General features: G+C 38.8%; 1 protein-coding gene across 1 annotated transcript; it reads right to left on the bottom strand.

Moving 5' to 3' along the window:
* Positions 1-1,116: 1,116 nt before the first annotated feature.
* gnaz (guanine nucleotide binding protein (G protein), alpha z polypeptide) lies at positions 1,117-16,067 on the bottom strand. The gene is made up of 3 exons (XM_020940183.2): positions 15,942-16,067; positions 10,187-11,488; positions 1,117-3,357 (listed from the first exon to the last, which is right to left on the bottom strand). Exons 2-3 carry the CDS (start codon positions 10,907-10,909, stop codon positions 3,013-3,015), a joined length of 1,068 nt encoding a protein of 355 aa, XP_020795842.1. The 5' UTR covers positions 10,910-11,488; positions 15,942-16,067; the 3' UTR covers positions 1,117-3,012.
* Between the last annotated feature and the right edge of the window lie 6,204 nt (positions 16,068-22,271).

The following is a 22,271-nucleotide window of genomic DNA, read 5'->3' as shown; positions in this document are numbered from 1 at the left end:
ATACAATACTTTATGGACTGGTCTGCAACACCTCCAAGGTCAACACAGGCTGACGACAAGGACAGTTCTCTCATTTATGACGAGGGAAAGTGGTGCTTTACATTGTTTGGTAACTTTGACCTTTTTATAGCACTTAACTGCTTATAGGATAAAAAAAATGTAGCCGTGCTGTTTTTGTGAACTGCAATAAAACTATCGGAAGTACTGAAAGAGGAGACGTTTTTGTCAGTGATTACATCATCATAATTTTCCCGCAAATATCCTTGAATAATCTGATTTTGATATATTCACACATTTATTGCTTTGCTTTGCTCCAGCATCACTGCACATGAGCTTCTTTCTAAACCAGGTCTGCAATTAAAATATCTGTCAATAGGTTTTTGATTAATGAATTGTGAAAATTTTTTGCGACCATGCTTTCATTTAGTACAATTGTTTTTATTGGCAACAAACCCCTATCACGTGATAGTCATAAGGCATGATTTCTGCAAAATTCTCTTGTCTCTATAACTAGATTATGTTTATGTTCATTCCCTACACAAATTCTCTCTGTGACTTGAACCCATCCACAGTGAATCCTCATGTGGCTTGAAGACGTTCCCAAACACTGATTAACCATTTAGGTGGTAATGATTCATCAACCAGTGCAGTGTGCACATAACTGTCACCTGGCCCATGAAAACTGTTCATGCCACACCAGGACTTTTAGCAGAACTTTTTAACAATCTGTTTTTAGAGCATGTGTAATAAACTCCTAATTGTTGTCATGCACCTTTGTGCTTCTGGAAGATCAATTCCTACAAAATTGTAATCCTTAACTTTTAACTCCTTTAATGCTGATCCATGACTGCTCCAAAAACATCTTGGGTCAGCTGGGGTTTAGACACCAATTAGAAAGGAATCTGGACATACATTGTTGCCACATCACACATAGGCCAAGTTCATTCAGGAGTAATTTAATTGCATACTTTATGTCCACATTACTGCTGCCCCAGTAGCTACATTGTAGGATTAGGACAAACACTTATTATGTCATGATCTTGGACAGAGGAGCACGCAGAATCAATTTGGACAGTGTGTTCTTTTCAAAGTGACAAATATTTTGATGCAGCGTAATTCTGAAATAATAAGACAGACTGGAGGTGTTGAGCGCTTTTATACCATACAGCAGTTCACCATGAACACTGCAAGCTCTTGTCAGTCCAGCATAGCTTTGTGGCCCTTCTGTGTCAGTAGTTCATAGGAGGATTATTATTAATTATTTAATTCAAAATGTTTGCTCTCTATATGGTAACCATTGTTAGAATAAAAATAAAACCTACTTATGTGGTTGCTGAGTTTCATGACTGAGCACTTTTGTCAAATTATTAATATGAAGAGACCTTGTTTGTCATGCTTAGAAAATTAGCAAAGAATGATTTGGGCCAAAAGACATGATGCTTTCAGACAAGAACTACTCTCACACATCAAAATTAAACAAGCAAAGTTTATAGCATATTGGACACAACCAGCACTCAAAACCATACAACACAATAAAAATTTGCATAAGTTGTTTTATTCATTGTTAATGTCCATTTTAATCATCTTTTTAATTGCTGTTTTTGTTGGTTTGGACATCCTGTAAAGTCAAGCCTTGAGCCCTTAACACAGTTGTTGCAAATTACCAGTTTTATTTAAAAGAGTGAGAGGAAGATTGTGTTTATCCACTCATCCTACGTGCTCTGTCTCCACCCCTCTCAAAGTATGCCAGCTTCATGTTTATTTGTTTAAGCATAGCGTACCTTACAGTATATTTACACATCATCTGATTGACTTGAACAACTTTCCACTTCGATAATGGGAGGAAGATTGAGCTTTGAATGTTTTCTTTTTTTCTACAGTCTTGTTCTCCTTTGAGATTTCTCATGCTAACTCTGTGATGTGTTTTTCACATTATCTTTATTATCACAGTCATCTTCACCATTATTAGAATATTATTTAACCACTTTATATTCATATATTTCTTTTCAATAGATTCCTCTCTTACCTGTACAACCGTACACAGTGTTTGACTTTTATATAGATTTTTGGGAATATATTATTTAACTAAGAGAAACAGAACTCAAAATAAAATATATTAGTATCCCAAAGTAACAAAACCATGCATGTTTAAAATATTTGTCCATAAAAACAAAAGTTGTAGATAGGATCTGTGTTTATTTACAATTGGATCTTGGCACTGTTTGTCTTTTGGATGGACAATGGTATGATATTTAATACTTTCGACTCTGCTTGGGAAACACCTTCCAGGTACAAGGAGAAATAAATGATAGAATCTGAACTAAACGGATCTTTGTCTGTGGGTCAAACTAAGTCTTGTGAAGAAGAAGATTCACTTGGGTTTAAAGTGTGGCAGTTTCCTCTTTCAGGCAAAACACCTGTGACATCATGTCTACTGACATTTTTTCAGACACACAACGCTCCTTACAACACATCAAGTGCACTCACTGCTTACCATTGTTGGGTGAAAATTCAAAAGAGAACATTAATATTTGATTTGAGTTGTAATGCAGCATTAATTGACTCAGGCAAAGAAAACAAGAGACCAAAATAACTGGAGAGCCCCAGTTTAGACCTGTAGTCTGGTTTGGCAGGCTAGGGACAGATGTTGAACAATTCCAGTGTTCCAGCCACATATAGAAGTACTCGATTGTTATCCAAAGACCGTGTGTGATTAACAGAAAAGTGTGTGTGTGTGTGCGTGTGTTTTTGGGTGTCTCTGCATACTCATATTCAGTGCAAACACAATGGGGCATATTCCCATCTTGAGTGTGGACCATCAGCTCTTTAGCCTCAGCATTGACACATTGACTCTACAGTAGTATCTGTCAGAGCACCTTGTAACCACAGTTCTCTGCTGCAGCTCCCAGTGGAGATAAAACACTAGGCTGTCCGAAGAACCTGCCCAATGGCTAGCTAGCTGGTGTGCAGAGGTCTGAATTACCCTCCTAAATCCCATCCCCCTGTCAGATCCTAGCACAAACCAATGTACTTGAGATTATTCTGGATGATCACGTCCGTGACAGCGTCGAACACAAACTGGATGTTGCTGGTGTCAGTGGCACAGGTGAAGTGCGAATAGATTTCCTTGGTTTCCTTGTTGCGGTTAAGGTCCTCAAACTGCCGCTGCACATAGACGGCTGCCTCCTCATAGGTGTTTTGACCTTTGTAGTCTGGGAAGCATACTGTTAAAGGAATACGTTTTATCTTCTCAGCCAGCAGGTCCTTCTTGTTGAGGAACAGGATAAGAGACGTGTTGGTGAACCAGTTGTTGTTGCAAATGGAGTCAAATAGACGCAAGCTTTCTGCCATGCGACTCTATGGGGGGAAAATACAAGAAATTATTAAAGCACTCAATTTCATGTAATGAATGTAAAATAAAGAAACATTAACAGTTGTGGCAAATTGTATTCAGGGTAAATTGTTTGAGTAAAGTGAACCAGAACATATCCCCACCCAGCTGACTAGCCAAAGGTTCAGTGTTTCTGTTATGTCAACAGAGGCAGACAGCCGAAGACCTGGGTTTGAACTCTTACAATCACCCCTGATTGGTTTTCTTTCAATCATTTAGTCAGCCAAGGAATCTAAAAAAAAAAAACATCATGTAGACTCAACAAACTGTAACAAATTGAACCTATTACAAAAGGATGTGCATGGCCACATGGCTATAAATTATGTAACAAAAGAAATTCTATATGACATTTTTGAGTCGTGGACAAATACTGCCCACAGGCAATGTGTTTTTACTAGAGACCAGCTCAAGACTTTAAGTTCATCAAGTAAAACTAATCAATTACTTCAATTTTAAGCTTTTATAGTCCAAGCACATTAGCAAAATGAAGATGTTTAATACTTTTACAGTGTGCATGCACGTGTGTGCATGCGTCAGTACAGATGGGGCTCATGTGACGTCCAATGCATAAGAGAAAGGGAATAAAGAGAAAGTTGATCTGGTCATGGCAGCTGCTGGTATGTGGCAACTAGCCAGGAGCTTGTGACTGGAAGGTTGTCAGATGCAAAGCTGTTGCTTAAAAGGTTACAGAAACAACATGATGCTCTGAGCAAATCACAAGATCTCTTCTGCATGAAAAAATACAGAAAGAAGTAGTTTAGGATTGCAGTGTCATAGATGCAAACGCTGATTTATTAGTGGTGAAAGTGCAAGTGAAAAAATAAAACACTAAGGCATAAAACTAAATTTATAAAATGGTAAACCTGATTTTGAAATAAGGTTTCTAAATCTATGTGAGGTAGCATTTTCAGTAGATTATAAATAGATTTTAAAAAGATGTGTACAAAACCAGCTGACATGCAGTTTTGACCTCTCTCATCTCACAGTGAGTCAAAACAAGAGCCCAGCTGCTAAGTGAGTTGGACAGGAGACAACCAGCTGAGCTCGGGGAGTCCCCAGCCTCTGCACCCGCCAATGGGGCACTCTTACAGTAAGTTTGTTAATGGGGAGCCAGAGAACAGGAGGAAGTGAGAGAACCCAGGAGGACTGATGCTTCAGATGCCCCTCCTTTGCTTAAAACACCTACTGGTGCTGTAGCACACTCTCCTTCCCCTTGCCTTCTTCCTGCCAGTCGACTCCAGAGGTCTAACTCTTACTTAAGCTGAGTTAGTGCAGCTACATTTCCCTTTTCTATTGTAATCCATTAGGGGTTAAGCTAAGGACCAGTAGAATATTGTGCATTTTATTTGAGTCAGAAACATGATATAACGTAACCTCATCACTCAGCAGTATGCTGTTGTGTAGGACTTGTGCTCCTTGAGATCCCAGCTAATCAATCTTTGGATGATTTGGTAGATTTGGCAGAGGTATGGCTTTGCTAAATATATAAAATAATATTAACACAACATTATAATAAATTGTAAATTTAGTGTTGTAAGCTTTCACCTTGCACCACACAGCCAATACATTTTACTTGTTATATCTATGGGTTTCAGAATGATGAAAAATGAAGACCATTGCGACAGTGTTAAGCAACTTAAACATAACATATCTAATGAATAAAGAAAGAAAGTCCTCAAAATGTTGTAGACAACATGAAGCTGAATACCTGGAGCTAAATATTAGGAGCTTTCCCCCAATATTCAAAATTTTCATCTCATTTAAACAACACTTATGATGTTTATATGGATGATATATTGTCTAACCTAAAGCCTTATCCTACATGTATATATAGTTTTTCATTTTGTCTTTGCTTGTTAGTTCTTAACATATGTTCAGCCATGCGTTAATACTTCCTTTACACTCCACATACAACACTTTCTGGATCCCCAGCTCTATACACACCTGCTGTCCACATCAGTAATGCACACACAAACACATGATCATGCACATATACATTTCATATCTGTTTTTTTATAACCCCTCCCCTTTCACTTCCCTCCACTGCGCTTCTCATCCTCACTTTCCTAGTCACAGCTCACTGTCAGCACCACAGGATTAGGAGCATTTGACTGGCCTGTTGCTAAGCAACAGTAACCATGGCACCGATTCATTATGAAGACAGGGATGGGAGTGGGACAAAAAAATACATTGGGGAATGGGATGATGGGTAAATGTTGTACTGTAATTATTACAGTATTCTCTGTCTTGTGTGAGTTAGTGCATTGGTGTTAGACATGGTGCTGCCACCACTTTTATTTTTTATGTCTGTGACTTGAAGAGTTTAAGATTAGTAAGCCTCAGGAGTGAGATGATGACTGGGAGGAAGCACTGAAATGATCTATAAGACAGGCCATTACTTCAATGATTCAGCTATTATAGCCAGTGCTTTGCACACACAAGCATCTCAGAATTGTTGAAGGATGCTGTTGTCAGTGATGATCTCAATATCTGTGATATTAGAGGATTAGTATCAGTAGTGGTGCTTTTTTAACTAGGGCCACAGTGGGTGGATACCCAGGGCAGCATTGACCAAGGGGTCAGGTGCATCTGTACAGATGCTCTGTGCAGAAAGGGTGAAAATTGACTAATTACAAAAACTCATATTACCGTAATTGTGTATATTTACGGGATACTATTTTAAGTAGATTTTCAAACATTATAACATTATTTTATAATTTTTTACAGCTGTCTCTCTTAGACAGGATACCCCTACTACAGAGTGCAGTGCCAGTGCACCCCATGCTCTTGTGGTCCCCATCCTAGCTCCTTATCACTGGGCAGGCCGAAGGTGGAGATGACTAGGCAAATCTTAACAAGGGAGCACAAGCTGGCTGTGCTGTATCACTTTTGTGCAAGCTACTGCCGCTTAATGAACCTTATGAAACCCAAAACAACATTCTATTGTCACTCCAAAACAATAGAAAAAGTTAACACATCGCACAAGGAAAAATATAGTTAAAAGGCCTTTATTTGAATGGCCAAAGCCAACATGTTTCGACTTTAACTGGTCTTCATCAGGGCTTAATCGTTTTGATCCTTTTTTCCAAGAGCACCCTCTACTTGCTCCTACTGATTGGAACACCTGCAGCAAACAGCCACATTTTTGTTCTTTCACAACATTCTATTGCTTCCTCCCAGTGTTATATTATAAAGATTATAATTATCTTTACGTTTTCCTTATTGCAAATCATTTTCTCCCATAAGCTCAGGATACAGGCTACATTCAGACTTCCTGATGAAAGTTTGTGAAGTCTGTGGTGTTTTAGCTTCTATAGCTTCATTGTCCTCTGCTGTGCACAAGCTATGACTCTGTGCTGGTAAGACCAGGGGCGGAGATAATTGGGAGATTAGGGGGACCTCGCAGCTCATGCAACAAGCTTTAAATAGTTCATTCATAAATAATTATTATCATTCAAATAATTGTTCATTATTTTAAGTGTTATACATTAACGGTTAACCAATAATGATGGGCTATAAAAAATCCTAGCACCTGTGAACTCCCTTAGCTGCACATTGCCATCACAGTGTGCTAATTCTCACAGGTACAGCTGAGCACTTGATTCTGTGAACTCAATTAACACCATATAAGATTTTCTCATCTAGCTTTATTTTTACACATAAAAGTAATTTATTTCATGTTCTAACCTGGCAGATCAGCACTTTGCTTTATCCTTGTAGCCCAAACTTAGCCTACATTTAATACAGTTTAAATGTTGTGGGAAGTATATGTAACTTTAAGAGTTTATTTGTTTTAAAGAAGGGTTTACCCATATTTGCACGTTGATGTAAAATGAAAAGAACCATTTATATGTACACATTTTCAATAGTTCACTCATTGAAACACACAAGTAATATAATTACAGAAACTGGATTTTAGTTAAACGCAGTAGCACGACTGAGGTATGCCATTTGAGAATGATGACAACTGCTAGATGTAGCCTATAACACACTCCAGCTCTAGTAACGACAACAGCCAGGTTAAGACTGTACTCCCTTGTCAGCAGTGACACAAATTAAGGTCAAATTATGACAAAAGCTCAGCCACACTAATTCTAGTTGCAAATATAACAAAGAACATATGCAGTAAATGTCAGCTCCTTGAAAACCTTCACAATAGACTTATTCTCTTACAAGTTGTATGTATTATTTTCCACTGATTATGATTAAAGAACAATTATAAAACTAGTCCAATCTTCAATTTGTAAAATTACAGAGAATGTGTGGGGAAGTCTTAGATAACAGTGAACAATGAGAGGATTGCACTCTCACTGAAACCAAAATCATGCAGAGGGTGGATATCACTGACAGCATATTAGAGGATGGATGTCTTGGCACTGCCAGGCTGATGTACGAAGGAGCCCCGGATGTCTTAAGTCTAGCCCCAAACCCGAGGCTGAGCTCATTTCACCAAATGAGAAAGAGAGAACAGCAACATGGAGCTCTGGAGGGGAGTGATTAGAGCTCCAAGTCACATCTGTCCTGTTTGTCTTTCAGGTTTTTGTGATTTTAAAGCCCAATCCTTCTGATGAAAATTGGAGAGAAACAGGGAAATCTACAGAGCATCTATACATGCTTCATACATAGTGGACAGCACTGGTGGCCAGCAGTTTCAGATATTTAACCAGGCCCTAACCTTAACTTTGACTCTACAGCCCAAAAAATGTGGAATCATAGAACTTTGTGCAATTAGATGCATGGCTAAAACACTACACAAATCTTCATGAGGAGAGAGATCTGTAATTTAATGTGGGAAGAGAGGTCAATACCACTGCCTGCCTCTGTTTGTGATGATGTGAACACACTATAGGCCTTTAGTCAATTAGTCGATTAATTGGCTGATGATATCTTAGTCTTTCAAAGTTTTTATTAGTTGACTAGTTATTTCATTCTTATTTTCATGATTATAAAGATTTACATACCGTATGCTACAGCAGAATGGTAAATGAGTTTATTATGCTGTTTTACATACAAATATTGTAGTGTTGCTCTAGATTCAGGGATCATCTGATACCAGGAGCCAATACCACTTAACTGTGCTACATCTTATTTGATACCCGAGGCTTGCTTCTCAGCTGAGCAGCAAACATGGAGCAATGAGGGACTGACCATAAAAAGTGTACATTAACTGCTAATTGCACATTAAGCTCAGCTTTCTGAGGAAGAGTGGAAGACGGAAGAAGTATTTTAATCTGGCTAACTCGTCCCTTGGACGACTTTTGTTCATTGTTATTATTCACGTGCATTTATTTAGCAGGTGCATGTTCAGCTTTAGAACAGCTTTTATCAACAGCAAATTGAAACTGCGGTGAACTCAGCACTGTTTTTCATGCTTACTTCTCAGTTGATAAGAAAAATACTTAATTATTATCTGCACAGTTGTCTCAGTTTACATGAAGTGCTTCTTTTACAAAAAATTCTTGGGGAAAATACAAAATGTACTAACTTGCATAAAATAGTCAGGTAGCCCAGCATCAGATGTGACTGCCATAAATGTTATCTAACATTGCCAGGTAGAGTGAATATATGGTAAAGATGAGAGTGAACATGATAAAGAGGAGGGATAGTGAATATACGTTAAGTACTGCTGACAATTCTCTACTTGTTCGTACTTTGTGAGTTACTGTGCTTGAAAAGTAATGGTTAAAGTGAGTAACACTCACTATTATGTTGAAGGTGTTTGCCTTGCAGTTAGCACAGAGCTCACAAATAATACTCTGAAATATAGTGATTTTAGTAGAAATTTGACACAGCCCCGCAAACATGAAGTCTAAATATGAAGTTGGTGGCACAGTGGCTGGGTGGCCCCTGGCTAGCACTCACACTTCACAGCAAGAAGGTTCTGTGTTCGATCACCAGGTTACATGGGCTTTTCTATGTGGAGTGTGCATGTTTGTCCCTGTAACTGGGTGGGTGTCCTCCAAACACTCTAGTTTCCCCCAAGAACCCAAAACATGCACAACTGGTAACATCTTCCAGCTTAGGTAGTCCAGACCAAGCCTTGCAGCGAGATCATGGTACTCATTTTCAGTGAGTCCTAGTTTTCGCTAGACTTTTGTGAGCCTGTATACAGTTGGGGTCAGGGTCATTCTTTTAAGAGCTCATCTGGAGACACTTTTTAGTTGATTAATTGATGCACAGGACATGACATTTGTTGACCAAGAATTTTAAGTACAGCCCTAGAAAACACAGCTTTCTTTTAGGGCCCCGTTGTAAGGCAAGGAGAAATTAATTTAATAAAAGTGTTATTTTAAATGTAATTAAATAATAAATTGAATAATAGATTGATGATAATGTTTCAAGTTTGTTTACATGTTAATGCTCTTGAAGTATATTTTTTATTCTTTATATATTTAAGCAATCCCTTAGAAACATGATGCAACATATTTTGTAAACAAGTCATTCAAGGATCCTTTTGTCTTTTCTATGAGAAGATTATATTGATAAAAGATATGGTGGCTCTAGTAATCTGTAAACAGCAATTATATAAATTATATAGAAAATGTGTCTAAATTAGTCTTTAAAAAATATATCATCATCATAATCATCATCATGTAAAATAGTTAGTGAATAGTGAAATAGTCATATTCATAGATTCATAGACGAATGAACACAATAATACAACATGAAGTGTTAATAGGTAAACCTTGCCAATAATAACTATGAGAGTGTTAACTAGTAAAAAAGTAAAAGTAAGTAAAAAAAAACTGTTTGTTTAGTGTATTATGTTTAAAGCATACATATTTTTTATCTTACCGTCTGGTTGTCCTCGTAGAGTTTAAGGTCATAGCCACTAAGTTCTACACAGAATATGATTGCAGTCACGCCCTCAAAACAGTGGATCCACTTTTTCCTCTCGGAGCGCTGTCCTCCCACATCCACCATCTTGAAAGTGAGCTCCTTGAAGGTAAACTTGTTTTCCACAATGCCCGTGGTCATATCACGGGATCGTAGGATGTCCTCTACAGTTGGGATGTACTCAGGTGCAGAGATGCGGTCCAGGTCATTCAGGTAGTAGGCAGTGTTGTCCTCTAAGTGGTACTCGTTGGATCGCTGAAAGCACTCTTGGACCCCTGAGTCTGCCCACAGACGTTTCATGACACCTAGTAATTCTGGTGTGATCTCCCCCTTGCTCTCAGCGGGACCAGTGAGAGCAAAGAGCTGCACAGCGTCATATGCCCGGTCAGGGTTGTGAAAGTCAATTTTGAGAGTGGTGAGGGCCCGGATAATGCGAGTCAGGGAGTCGATGGCATTGTACAGGATCAGGGGTTTGTACTCCTTGCAGGCCTCAAGGTTAAAGCCTCCACTGTGAATGATCTTCATCTGTTTTACTATGGTGCTTTTCCCAGAGTTACTAGTGCCTAACAACAGAAGCTTGATTTCACGTCGCTGCCGCTGGCTTTCTGACCGCAAATGACGGTCGATACGCCGCGAGCGCCGTGCAGCTTCCTTTTCCTCCGAACTCTGACGGCATCCCATGGTCCTCCACCACGTGGTGAGCACAAAGGAACACGTGCTGCTTTTTGATGGGGGGCACAATATGATAAAGTGTTTTCCAAATGGAAATATTGTGAAGGTTTAAAAAGGTGTTTTCAATATTTTTTTAGGCTTTCAGTGAAAGCACAAAATCAGACCAATTTAGTCTTTGAGAGAAGAGTCGGCACACATAGAAGTGACTCAGGAGTATCTCATTCTTAGTTCAGGGGCAGTCGGAGTGTGTAGGCAGAAGCCAGACCGGTGTGATACCCACACAGTGCCTGGCCCTGAGGTTGGGACTGCCTGTGGAGGCCAGTGAAGCAGGGGCGCATATCAGGGCCCCTGGAGAACAGCTTTGGATGGGGCAGGGGCCTGAGGGAGTTGCAGTTGTGTCAGTGGAGTAGGGCTTTGGACAGAAGCACTCGCACTCTCTTCTCCCACATGGCGACTTAGTTTAGCTGCCTCCGTTTATCTTCGATAACGACCTCAGTGAGATACTTGTCTTCTTCACTTGAACACCCAGCTCAGATCTTTATACTTCTGATGTGATGTTATGTCCCACACATATGAAGGTTTCAGAGTCTGCCAAAGAAGAGAGACAAGAAAAGCATGTTAAATGCAAATGAAAGTAGTTTATATCCTAGCAATCTGTATATAACATTTTGAATAATGACTTGATATGAATTTCATACTAACTGTATTCATATAAATATATAAATCTGGCTAGTCCATATCCTTTTATTTGTTTACTAATAAAGCTTTGCAACTATACTAGTATTTACAAGTGTAACTGTGTTCACTAGCCTTACTGCATTACCCATGTCCTGTTGCACTATTCTAACACCAGCAGATTCACACACTGTTCTTTTCTGCCTAACCACGCCCACCTTTTACCACTACTGCATGCACACGTCTATTATAGCAAACAACAAACCAAGGTCAAGCATACACAAAGGTGAACTAAGGAGAAACAATATAACAGGGGAGGTGATCCAATAGAGAAACTAATAGATTTTTTTTTTATCCATCAACCACAAGTGAAAAAAAAATAGATATAGATATAGATATAGATATAGATATAGATATAGATATAGATATAGCAAGGCTCTCAGTCACATGATTTTGGCTTTTTGTAAATAGTTACAACGTTCTGAAACATATAAAACATCTTAGTCATCTAAAATGTTGCTATGCCTTTTCAAAATTCACACTTCATGAACCACCATTTTCTCATAGTATAACCTATAAGCCAATAATATTAAATAGTTATAGCTAGTACTAACCACAAATAAATAATATGAAAGTTAAAAACCTAAAAAAAAAGTAGTGACTGTTTCTCAGCAGTATGTCACTAAGTAATATGGGTAAATCCTTTAAGTAAAAGCATAGATCACATCCTGTTATGGTTTATGTGGACTGTGTTTCAAGAATAAATAAAAATGGTAGGTGGGACATTTGTTGAGAATACAACAAATGCACAAGAGAACTCATCTTTAACAGCCATCACCTCCTGTCAATGACACTATCATGTGATATACACAATCACTAGTAATTATGTAAATCATCAGGAAAATCCTGAGAGCAACATACAATGACATGTTGAAAGTTTTCATTCTTTATGAGGCCCACTGCATAACGTGATTTGCTCAAACACACATGATTTGCTTACATTGGAAGGCCACATCTGTTAGTACAGAAAAGAATGCTGCTTACTTCTGATAATAGATCATGAAGCCTAGCACCTGTAGCTAATCATCATGTGGTAGTGCAGCCTTTACAGTTCAGGGAGTGAATTCTGGTGGTTCTGAGTTTTCATATGAACTATGGCTCATGACCTGTCCATATAGTGCGAATGAGAAAAACATACATGTAGGAGACAGTAGGAGCATAGCCTTCATACTTTTTGTAAAGGTGACTTATGCAAACTTTACTTTTAAGAGATTTTAATCATGTTATAGTCATTTCCCCTTCTCTTTTACCAACTCAAATTGGTATTTAAAGTTATTCATTCATGTTAAAGTAGTTTTTACAGATCAATATTTTTAATTAATATATCCATATTACAAAATAATGATCCACAGGTGTGGATCAAAATTAGAGTATCATATTGCCACTAGTTTAAAATGTGTCTGTGTAGTTTGTATATAACAGGAAAAAGAGGAGGAAGAGAGGAAGGGTGCATGTAAGAATATGCTATACACCTCTGGCATTGTACCCCTTGTGTATAATTGATTGATAAAGTTGTCAGTCCAACCCAAAAACAAATAGGCATGTAATAGACTAGAGACTTGCCGGATATTGTGAGAGGCACACTCACGGGTCAGAACAACAGACCACCTGTCCCTGTGTGAGAGCACTAAACAAGCATCTAAACTTGGTGACATTTCCTCTTTAATTCCAGGCACTTTTGTATCTGAGTGAAATTGTTTCTTAAGCCACAGTATACTGTAACCATTTTGAATTGAAAACATGAGGTTTTAATCTAGTTAGATTTAGCTGTAATTTGGACCACAACATTGTTATATCAAGTTCACATGACACCAATTTTGTGCAGTGAATTTCCAGTGAGGCTCAAATCTTATCTGACTGTGATTTTTATTTGTCTTTTGCATAGATTACTTGTCAGGGGCAACTATAGTGTTGCTGACCCGAATATGAATAAAATTACATCTGTGCCGTGAACAAATTAAGTTCATCATCTTGATAATTTTATGTAAAACAACATCTAGACATGGTATGATAATATGTACGCAAATATTTCTATCAATCCCTTTTCAATTCATCTCGGAAATATCTCTGCATCATTTTCCACTGGCCACACTGCTGATGCTGGAAAGTGAATAAAAGGCTCTTGCAGCCTGGGGATTTCCAAGAATCTATACATAAGCAAGCAAAAGGCAAAAAGGAGGATCTTATAGGACTCAAATTTCACAGTCAAGGTTAGTAGACTTGCATTTACATTACATTGAACTGACCAGATTATTTGTAAGGAATAATAACATATCTGTAAATCACAATAATTCGCCATCAGTTTACATCAGTTAGCGTTAATGAATTTAATAAAAAAGTTATAAGGGTTGGATAAATAATGATACTACATCTGTAACATTGTACATTCTGGAACAAAAAGGAGACAGTCAATTTCATTTTTCTAGCAATAGAGAGCATTAGATCAATGTCACCCCAATGTCAGTCTCAACAGAGATTCAGCAGATTACACTGTATCATGTGAGGCCTCAATGTTTGAGCTAATAATATATTTTAAAAAAAAGCATCACACACAGTTTGCACATTGGAACAAGGACTATTCCACAAATCAGAGGCTTGTTTTCTATGGTGAGTCAGAGTCCAGGTATGTCAGAATTGTGAAATTTATTGAACAGCGAAATAAATCAAAATCAGTTCTAACTGAGGTGCAGTGGAGGTAATGATATTATAAAGGTCATTCTTAAATGTAGAAGAGTTATAGAATAAATTTTTCAAACAAAATTGCCATCAATATCAGATATCAGATCTGATTGTAATACTTGCCATATTAATACTTGGGGTTGGACCAAGAAGCAAAAAAATGTAATTTGTTAAATTACATTTTTTAATTAAATTAAAAGGAATTTAACTGTGTTGATACATACTTCCTAACACTTGTTGAAATGCCCAGAATTACATTTTAAGCCTTTATATTAGTCACTAGTTTGCGTAATATCTATGCTTCTAATTGACAATCTGGTGCTGACTTCAGAGAGAGATGCTTGCACTATCCATATCTAAGGACATTACATTACACATTCATTAAGAAAAACAATGATGGGCAGTGTTCTGTTCTCCACTCCCTCCAAACAGTGGGCTGTTGAGGGTGGAGATGGGCTAGGGGTCAGCTCTCTGTACGCTAGATTGTTTTTTGCGATAATTCTCTGTTAAACGTAGCTGATCTCAATGGTTGTGTTCCCCGTTCTTCAATCTGACGGGTCACACTGAGTCACAAGGCTGGCCAGTGATGACAATGGCAGGTTTGTACAGAGTGGAGCTGTGTGTAGTGTAGACTGTGGGATGTGAGAGGAGTAAATGGTACTAGGTGGACACTCTGGTGTGCATTATGTGCGAGTGTGATGATAGTGTACACATCTTAGAGAGATGTATCTTGCACTACAATATCTCAACACTGATCAAAACCATAGACTTAGCGTGAAAGGCTTTTTGATATTCACACGCACTGAAACACAGCATTCATTTTTTGGCTCATGATGACAGGTGCATGCTAGTTGCTGGAAATTGTGGGTTACAACCCACAGATATACAGATAAATATGTGCAGTAAATATGAGTAATTTGATAGCTAAGACAGCAACAGAACCAACTATGTGAGACAAAAGCAGCTGCCTGTGGTATAAGTCTGATGCACAACTTTTAAAGGCTATACTCATATAATGTTTGTGTGCTTGTTTTATTATAATGAACCAGTTTGGACAGTAGTTATTGATGTTGTGCAGTTACACATTAAAGTATGTTTGGAGTTATAATCTATTGTTTTCCATAAGCTCATATTTGTACATTTTGCAAGGATGCTCTTCTTTTTTAAATACACTTTAATGTTTTTAATTTCTGCTTAAATAATAAGCCCTAGTTAATAAATGATAACAATCGGATCAAAGATGGAGAGTCCCATCACAGTGTTTCAAATTGTGTACCTTATCTTCACTTCCTTCTACTGCTGGTAGGAGGCTGTAGCACTCCCTCATCATCCCTCACCCTTCCCACCACCTCCTTGTTGTCATATGACCACTGTTATGTGTGTGTGCAGTGGAACACAAAGTTGCTCTGTTAGTCCCCTCTGCTCTGCCCCTTAGATTTGAGTGTTCCAAGTAAGGCCCTCTCACTCTCCGGAGTCAGGGAAACAGACAAGCCCCTGTCTTCTGCAACCAACAAACATCAGACAACAGAGAACAGAAAAAGGCAACGGTTGAACAGAACCAACTGTTCTATGTAGCTCAACCATACTCATTCATACAACCCAGTTTCAAGTTGGTTTGAAATCTTACATTTCTGTATTTAGTAACTAATGAGTCCACTCCACCTGTCTGTGTCCCATGTAATGGCTGTCAGATGCTGTCCCACCACTCTTTGTGCACAGATGATACTTTGCCCCAGTAACTGGTGAGTATTTAAACACCCAAAACAAACACTAATGCTGAGCCAGCTAAAACAGACCAATGACCTGTCTGACATCATAGAGTGACAAAGCAATCCTTACACACATGGAATATCACAATTACAACACTTTTTCCCCCCAATATACATTATTCAGTCATTCTGATACTCCCCCATGAACCATTTGATGTCTTTGATTAATCATTTTATTAAGTTGGTCCCCAAGGGATACAGACTTAGCCCTGTAGCGCTCTGCTGTAATAGAGCAAAATAATTGTCCAAGTAGGTGGTTTACTCATATGTAAGGTTATATATGTCTTCAACTGCACAAGGATTAGAGCAAAGGCCTACTGGAGCAAAACCTGCTACCATAACAACTATAGTCACTGTGAAACCCCATTTGTCCCCTCTGTCTATTATGTCACCCAATGGAGTAGCCAGACTGAGTAACAGCAGGTATGGCAGGGAGTTGAGTTTTGTCATATCCCTGTAGGTCACATGTTTAGGAGCCTACCTGGTCCATGAAGTCTAGTTTAATATGTAGTATAATTAATTAAAGTTTTATTTGTGGACACAACAGACAGTTATAATTGTAAATGACTAAACAAGAAGTATGCACAATTTATTGGTCACCATATGGCCTTCTACAAATAAGGTGGATTTTCACTTTGCTGAAAGGGAAAACTTACTTAATTTTAGTCAGCCTTGTTAAAAACATACTATACAAACTGTAGTCACCTTTGAATTTGTTGATATATACATCGTGCATAGATGACTGCAGGTTACACATATTAAATGTCCCACTTGGCTTAAGGCTTTTTACATAAAACAACACCAGACAAGGTGCACAATCAATAGTCTTCTCTGTTTTCCCTTAGCTCCCTTAACCTTAACTGGGCTTTTTAAAAGAATGCCAATTTCTACTCTGTTTTGATAGCAGTTGTACAGGATTTATTCCACCATTTTTCCTCCCTTCGCAGATGTCTAGGCCTCAGTGTGAGTCGGAGGATCTATCACACACGCATTCTTTAGTTGTCACATGCTCTGAAACGCTGGCTCTGCACCATAGAAATCATCACAGACTTTCCCCTCTTTCTGTCATCCAATCTGTTCCAAATCTTCTTTCAATTTCTTTCTTATTTGCGTCTCTTGCGCTGTTCTCCACTGCATCAACCTCCGCCCCTCTGCCCCATCTGCCTCTCTACTGTTAAACCCCCAGCCCGGCGACCCCTCCCTGCACTCCTTTTCTCTCTCTGTGAGTCTCTGGAGCATGAAACACAAACACACATATACTACACACTGAGCGCTCTGGTCCTCTCCTGATGCTACAGCGCTGATCCCCATTGAAAAAAAGCCTGATGCTGTGTCAAACATATGAGCGATTGTTGAGACAGAAAACGTCACAAATCATCCTGTTGGCTGCTGAGTAATGAACATTCCCCACTCCCCCCTTTTGCTCCCTCTTACTGATTTGTGCTCATAAATGGATACATGCTATTCAAGACAAATAGAGCAAATAAACCCAGTCCTGAGATTGTATTTCAGTGTCAGTGTAAATTATTCCTCCCTTAGCAGACAGCGAGCTCCTCTGGCAGAGCTTATGTGAATGTTCCTGTGCTCTTGATGGGCTACAATTCACCTCAGTCTCTACAGAAAAGTCTCATGAGGGCGTCCACACCATAAGAACATATACATCAAATATTTTAAGTCATCTCCATTGATTCATTTACTGTCTTGATTCTGTTTCAGAGCTTAGGGCCTGGATTGAATCGCAGACCCAGATGTGAGCGCTCACATACCTTTGATGCATCTTCCACTTGTCCTACGTAACCTAAAGTAATTACATGAGGTAAGAACTCTGTACTTAGTTAAAAGCACATTTACGTCAAAAAAAGATGCACCAGGGACATGATGAGTCAAATTGCAAGCATAAAATAACACCATTTGTTGGCACAGAGCTAGCAGGGTGGAGGAGGGGACAGGACAGCCAAGCCTTGGTACCATCTCTGAACATCCCTTTTGCTACATTATCAAAGAAAAACCATTGTCACTCCCACTTCACAGAGTAGCTGCAATCAAATGTGGTATCTTGGCCATTTCCTATGTCCAAAGATGGTCACCCTTCGAGTGATTAAAGAAAAATAGCTGTCTGTTGCAGAACAGTCAGGCTTACCGTGTTCACAAGCCAGCATCCATGTACAAAGGATACTGCAGACAAGCCCTTGCAGTGAGAACAGCTCCGTGCAATCCCGCTTTAGTCCTGCTGTTTCATCCTCATAGCTCCCTCGTATTCACGGCGTCACACTGGCACATCACTCAGCCTTTCAGCGCCCCTGCTTCTCCTTCTTACTAGCGTATGTGTGCTGTATCCTCTCTTGTTTGCTCCAAGGCAGTTGAGACACTGCAGCGATGGGGGTGGAGGGCGTGTATATATGTGTGCGTGTGTGTGAGTGTGTCAGAGACAGGGGCTGTGAGAGGGAGTGCAGAGCAGAAAAGGAGGGAGGAGTCAGCTGGGATAGAGAGGAGAAAAGGGAAATGCTCAGGATTAAATCATGAGGCTAACAAAAACCTGTCCCTGATGTAGCCGTTGCCATCACAACAGACTGTCCAAATAGACCTTAGAACATAACAGTAAAATTCACATTTGCTTTTAAGAGGCCAGAATGGGAACAATACGCTTGGCAAATGTGTTTGCTGAGCTAGAATGCTGGCTGACAAGCCAACAGCAGGCTTGGTTGTGATTTCATTGATGACTGAAAAAACATACATGATAGGCCGAGAGGGAAGAGGAGGGGACAATAGAGGAGTGGAAGGGAGGGGAGGGCACAAATGACGACAAAGAACAAGGAGGAGGGCTGAACGATGGTGTAATGTGCTGTTTCCGTGCCAACTGTTTCTGTGACAGTGGGATGACTTCCTTTATTGCTATTGGCTATACCTAAGAATTGATAGGACCTCGGGCAAATGAGGCAGCTTTCCATAGGGTTTATTTGCTTTCTTCCCTTTATGCAATTCTATCATTGCTGGTAAATGTGAGGGGAAAACAAGACAGGAAGAGTTTGAACTAGAGATATGGAAAATACATGTGAAGACAATCGCACACTAGCTTTAGAGACACTTAATACACTTAGGTTTAATTTATTTTCAATTTTTTGTTACTCACATTCACACTTTATCACTCAGCTCCAGCAGCAGAAACCCCCAGATCGGGTTTCTCAGGGTGTGTAGCATAATGTAATTGCTTGTACGCTAAGCCTGATGTCATGAACTGTGTGATAATTAATCAGTGATTGGCTGGAGCAAGTGCACATCTGGTGAGAGGGGGGCAACTTTGCCTCTTGCTGACCTTTTTAATCCAGTCTGGCAGGCAGGTGGTAAACTGTCCCTATTCTTTCTCACTTCGACCGTGTCTCTTTATCCCTATTACCCCATCCAAGAAATCCCATTTATTATCTTGACAGACATTTCATGCTGACACACAAGTCCTTCCTCTTTCTGTCACGGTCATTAGCCATAACAAGGCACACATGTATCATCTCCACATGCCATTACTATACACAAGGGATGCACTCAAGTCCTCATGTAGAGTCCTGAACCCAAATAGAATCACATTTAGATCTGCAATGGGAACATGATTTGACAGTCAACTGGACAGCACTAGCATTCATGCATAAGAAAATAAAGTGCCCCCACCCAGACAATAGCTTTAACTGTAAACTAGGTCAGTGTTTATGCTTATGGTTAGTTGCTATTGACTTTTCACCTTCAAATGCCAATATTATGAGAATATCTACCTCAATCTCCTATACATAGATAAGATTGTTGTCTGGCGCATCTGCTACTGTAGATTTCCACATCTTTTGCTTAATTCATAATTATGACATTGAAAGTAATTTTGTGTTTACTCTACGATTGTTGGAAGTTGGTAGTTTAGGATGGTATGCGACGATACAGAACAGGGAGTAAAATGCTTTATATCTAGCAGATTATTGTGACATGTTTGCCACTTACAAATTATATGGATGAGAGCTGAATGTTAAATGTCACATCATTTAGTTTAGTTTAGTTGCTTCAGTATAATAAATGTACAGAGGTGATGATACAAATGGCCCTTGATTGACTGTTTACTTTCTGGTTAAATTGAGAGAAATGCTGATGATAATGTAAACAAGTTTATGAAGTAAAGACATCCTATTATTACTAAAACAATGTCATGTGGAAAACTGTAGCAGATGATGATTGTTGCTGATTGGCATCTGATTTGTCTCTTTCAAGATATCAAACAGTCTCTCTGCTCTGTGTCCCAGTTCCTCTTTATAAGTTTCATATGTTTTGTGTCTTTCTGCAATTGTCTCTGTGCCTCTCCCAGTTTCCTGTCTCCTTAATCCCTAATCCTGTGGAAATCAGTCAGGCAGAATGAGCTAGCTTTGATCAGGCTCTCATATCAGCCGTGCTAACAGTGTCAGCACACCCGGATCCCACAGAACCCTGGTGCCCTGGGGGAAGGCTTCAAACGACCATGTGCCCCTGACTCTGCATGTGGGGGGGTTTACTCTTACCAGTAATTTCATAATTCTCTAATGAAATATGATCATCATCCAGCATTGTCATTTTGGAGCTGTAACTTCATTTCCTACCATATTCCATTTTTTGTTGACCCTCCAATCATTTGCCTTTTGGCATTTTCTTAGTTGACTGGTAATCAAAGACACTGATGGGTAAATCAACATGAGAGTGAGCAACTGCATGTCAGTATGTCTGTGTGTAAGCACACTGACCAGTGAGACATGATCCAGCTTTTCAGGAAATGGAGGAAACATGAAAAATTTTATTTTAGTGTGTAATATTTGTTAACTAGTCTACTAAGTCTGTAATTACATTTTAAATAAATACCCAAATTACAAAGATAGGGTCTTCACAGCATAATAGCTCAATGTTTGTTTTTTTTTAACTCCTCAAATAATCAGTTAGAATCTCATAGGAACTTTTATAAGTTTTATAGCCTGGTGTCTTTACAGCGGTAGTGTTGAATACGCCACCACCATGAGGAAGCATTGCCATCTAGTGATTACATAAAGGTATTACATTAGTTTAATAAATACTTGTACGGTCAATCGGTTAAGTCTTGGTCCTAGAGGTCAAACTTAATAGTTTAAATAAATGATGTGAAGAAGGGTACTTTGACCAGCAGTGTCCAAACTCTTTTTCACTAAACAGATGGCTGCAGACCTTAGTGTGTCCTTCAGATGGGTATATCTTCAGCCAGTGTATGTATTATAAACAATGCAATGTTTGTTATAGAGGTTTTAGTAGAATAACTTAAATTTTATGTTTAAAAGGAATTCAGCAATTCAGCAGGAAGTCTGAGACCAAACAAAAATGGTCATATTTGTCCACCAACAATAGTTTGGAAATCCCTGGAGAAATTTACACCTGGTTTGTTTACCAATAGCCTATTTTGTTTGTATTAAAATATTATGCAACTCAATGATTTTGTTACTAAATTGATTACATTGCAAGTATGGCGGAGGGATTACACAGACATCTACATGGACTGCAGTTTATGGAGTTCCATAACATTATATTATTTGTTGGCCTTTTTAGAGTCATGTCAGATGATTTGCACACTACATGACCTCTCCATGTTTGTATAACAACAACTTGTGAAGAAACCAACTGAAATCCACTCCCGGTGATCACTTACACTAGGTGTTAGCTAAATTATAGCTAAATGAATTGTCCATAGAAGCTAAATTGACATGGGTTTGTCATAATTGTGGCTGTTTTCCCAAAGCTACTTAACATTTTGCAGTTCATTGTTTATTCAGTGTTGCTTGTTCACACACCTATGAGCACTTAAACTGGGAGTTATTGGTTTCAAACTGTAGCGAGCTAGAAGCTATGTTTCATGCAGTTTTAGTTGCAAATAAATACTTTTTACTTGTAAACACTGAATACATAGAACACAAGAATGTATATACTTCCTTAAATAGACCATCTTAATGTTGAATTGTCTATCTATATGTATATAGATATATGTAAATGTAAATATTATTGTGTGATACATATTATTACAAGCCCCAATTCACATACTGCCTGTCTCACAACAGATGGCTCAAGGCTCGCTTGACTCTTCAGGTCAAAAATGGCCCAAATCTGACTTTGCTTGTATGTGATCTGAACTACATTTTTTCATGATGGTGTGAACAGCCCATTTGTAT

Source organism: Boleophthalmus pectinirostris, unplaced genomic scaffold (genome assembly GCF_026225935.1).
Source record: "Boleophthalmus pectinirostris isolate CB_2022bp ecotype Guang Dong unplaced genomic scaffold, ASM2622593v1 HiC_scaffold_18, whole genome shotgun sequence".
In the NCBI taxonomy this organism is placed as follows: domain Eukaryota; kingdom Metazoa; phylum Chordata; class Actinopteri; order Gobiiformes; family Gobiidae; genus Boleophthalmus; species Boleophthalmus pectinirostris.
Note: the sequence above shows the minus strand (reverse complement) of the source record. Positions and strands in the feature narration are given on the sequence as shown.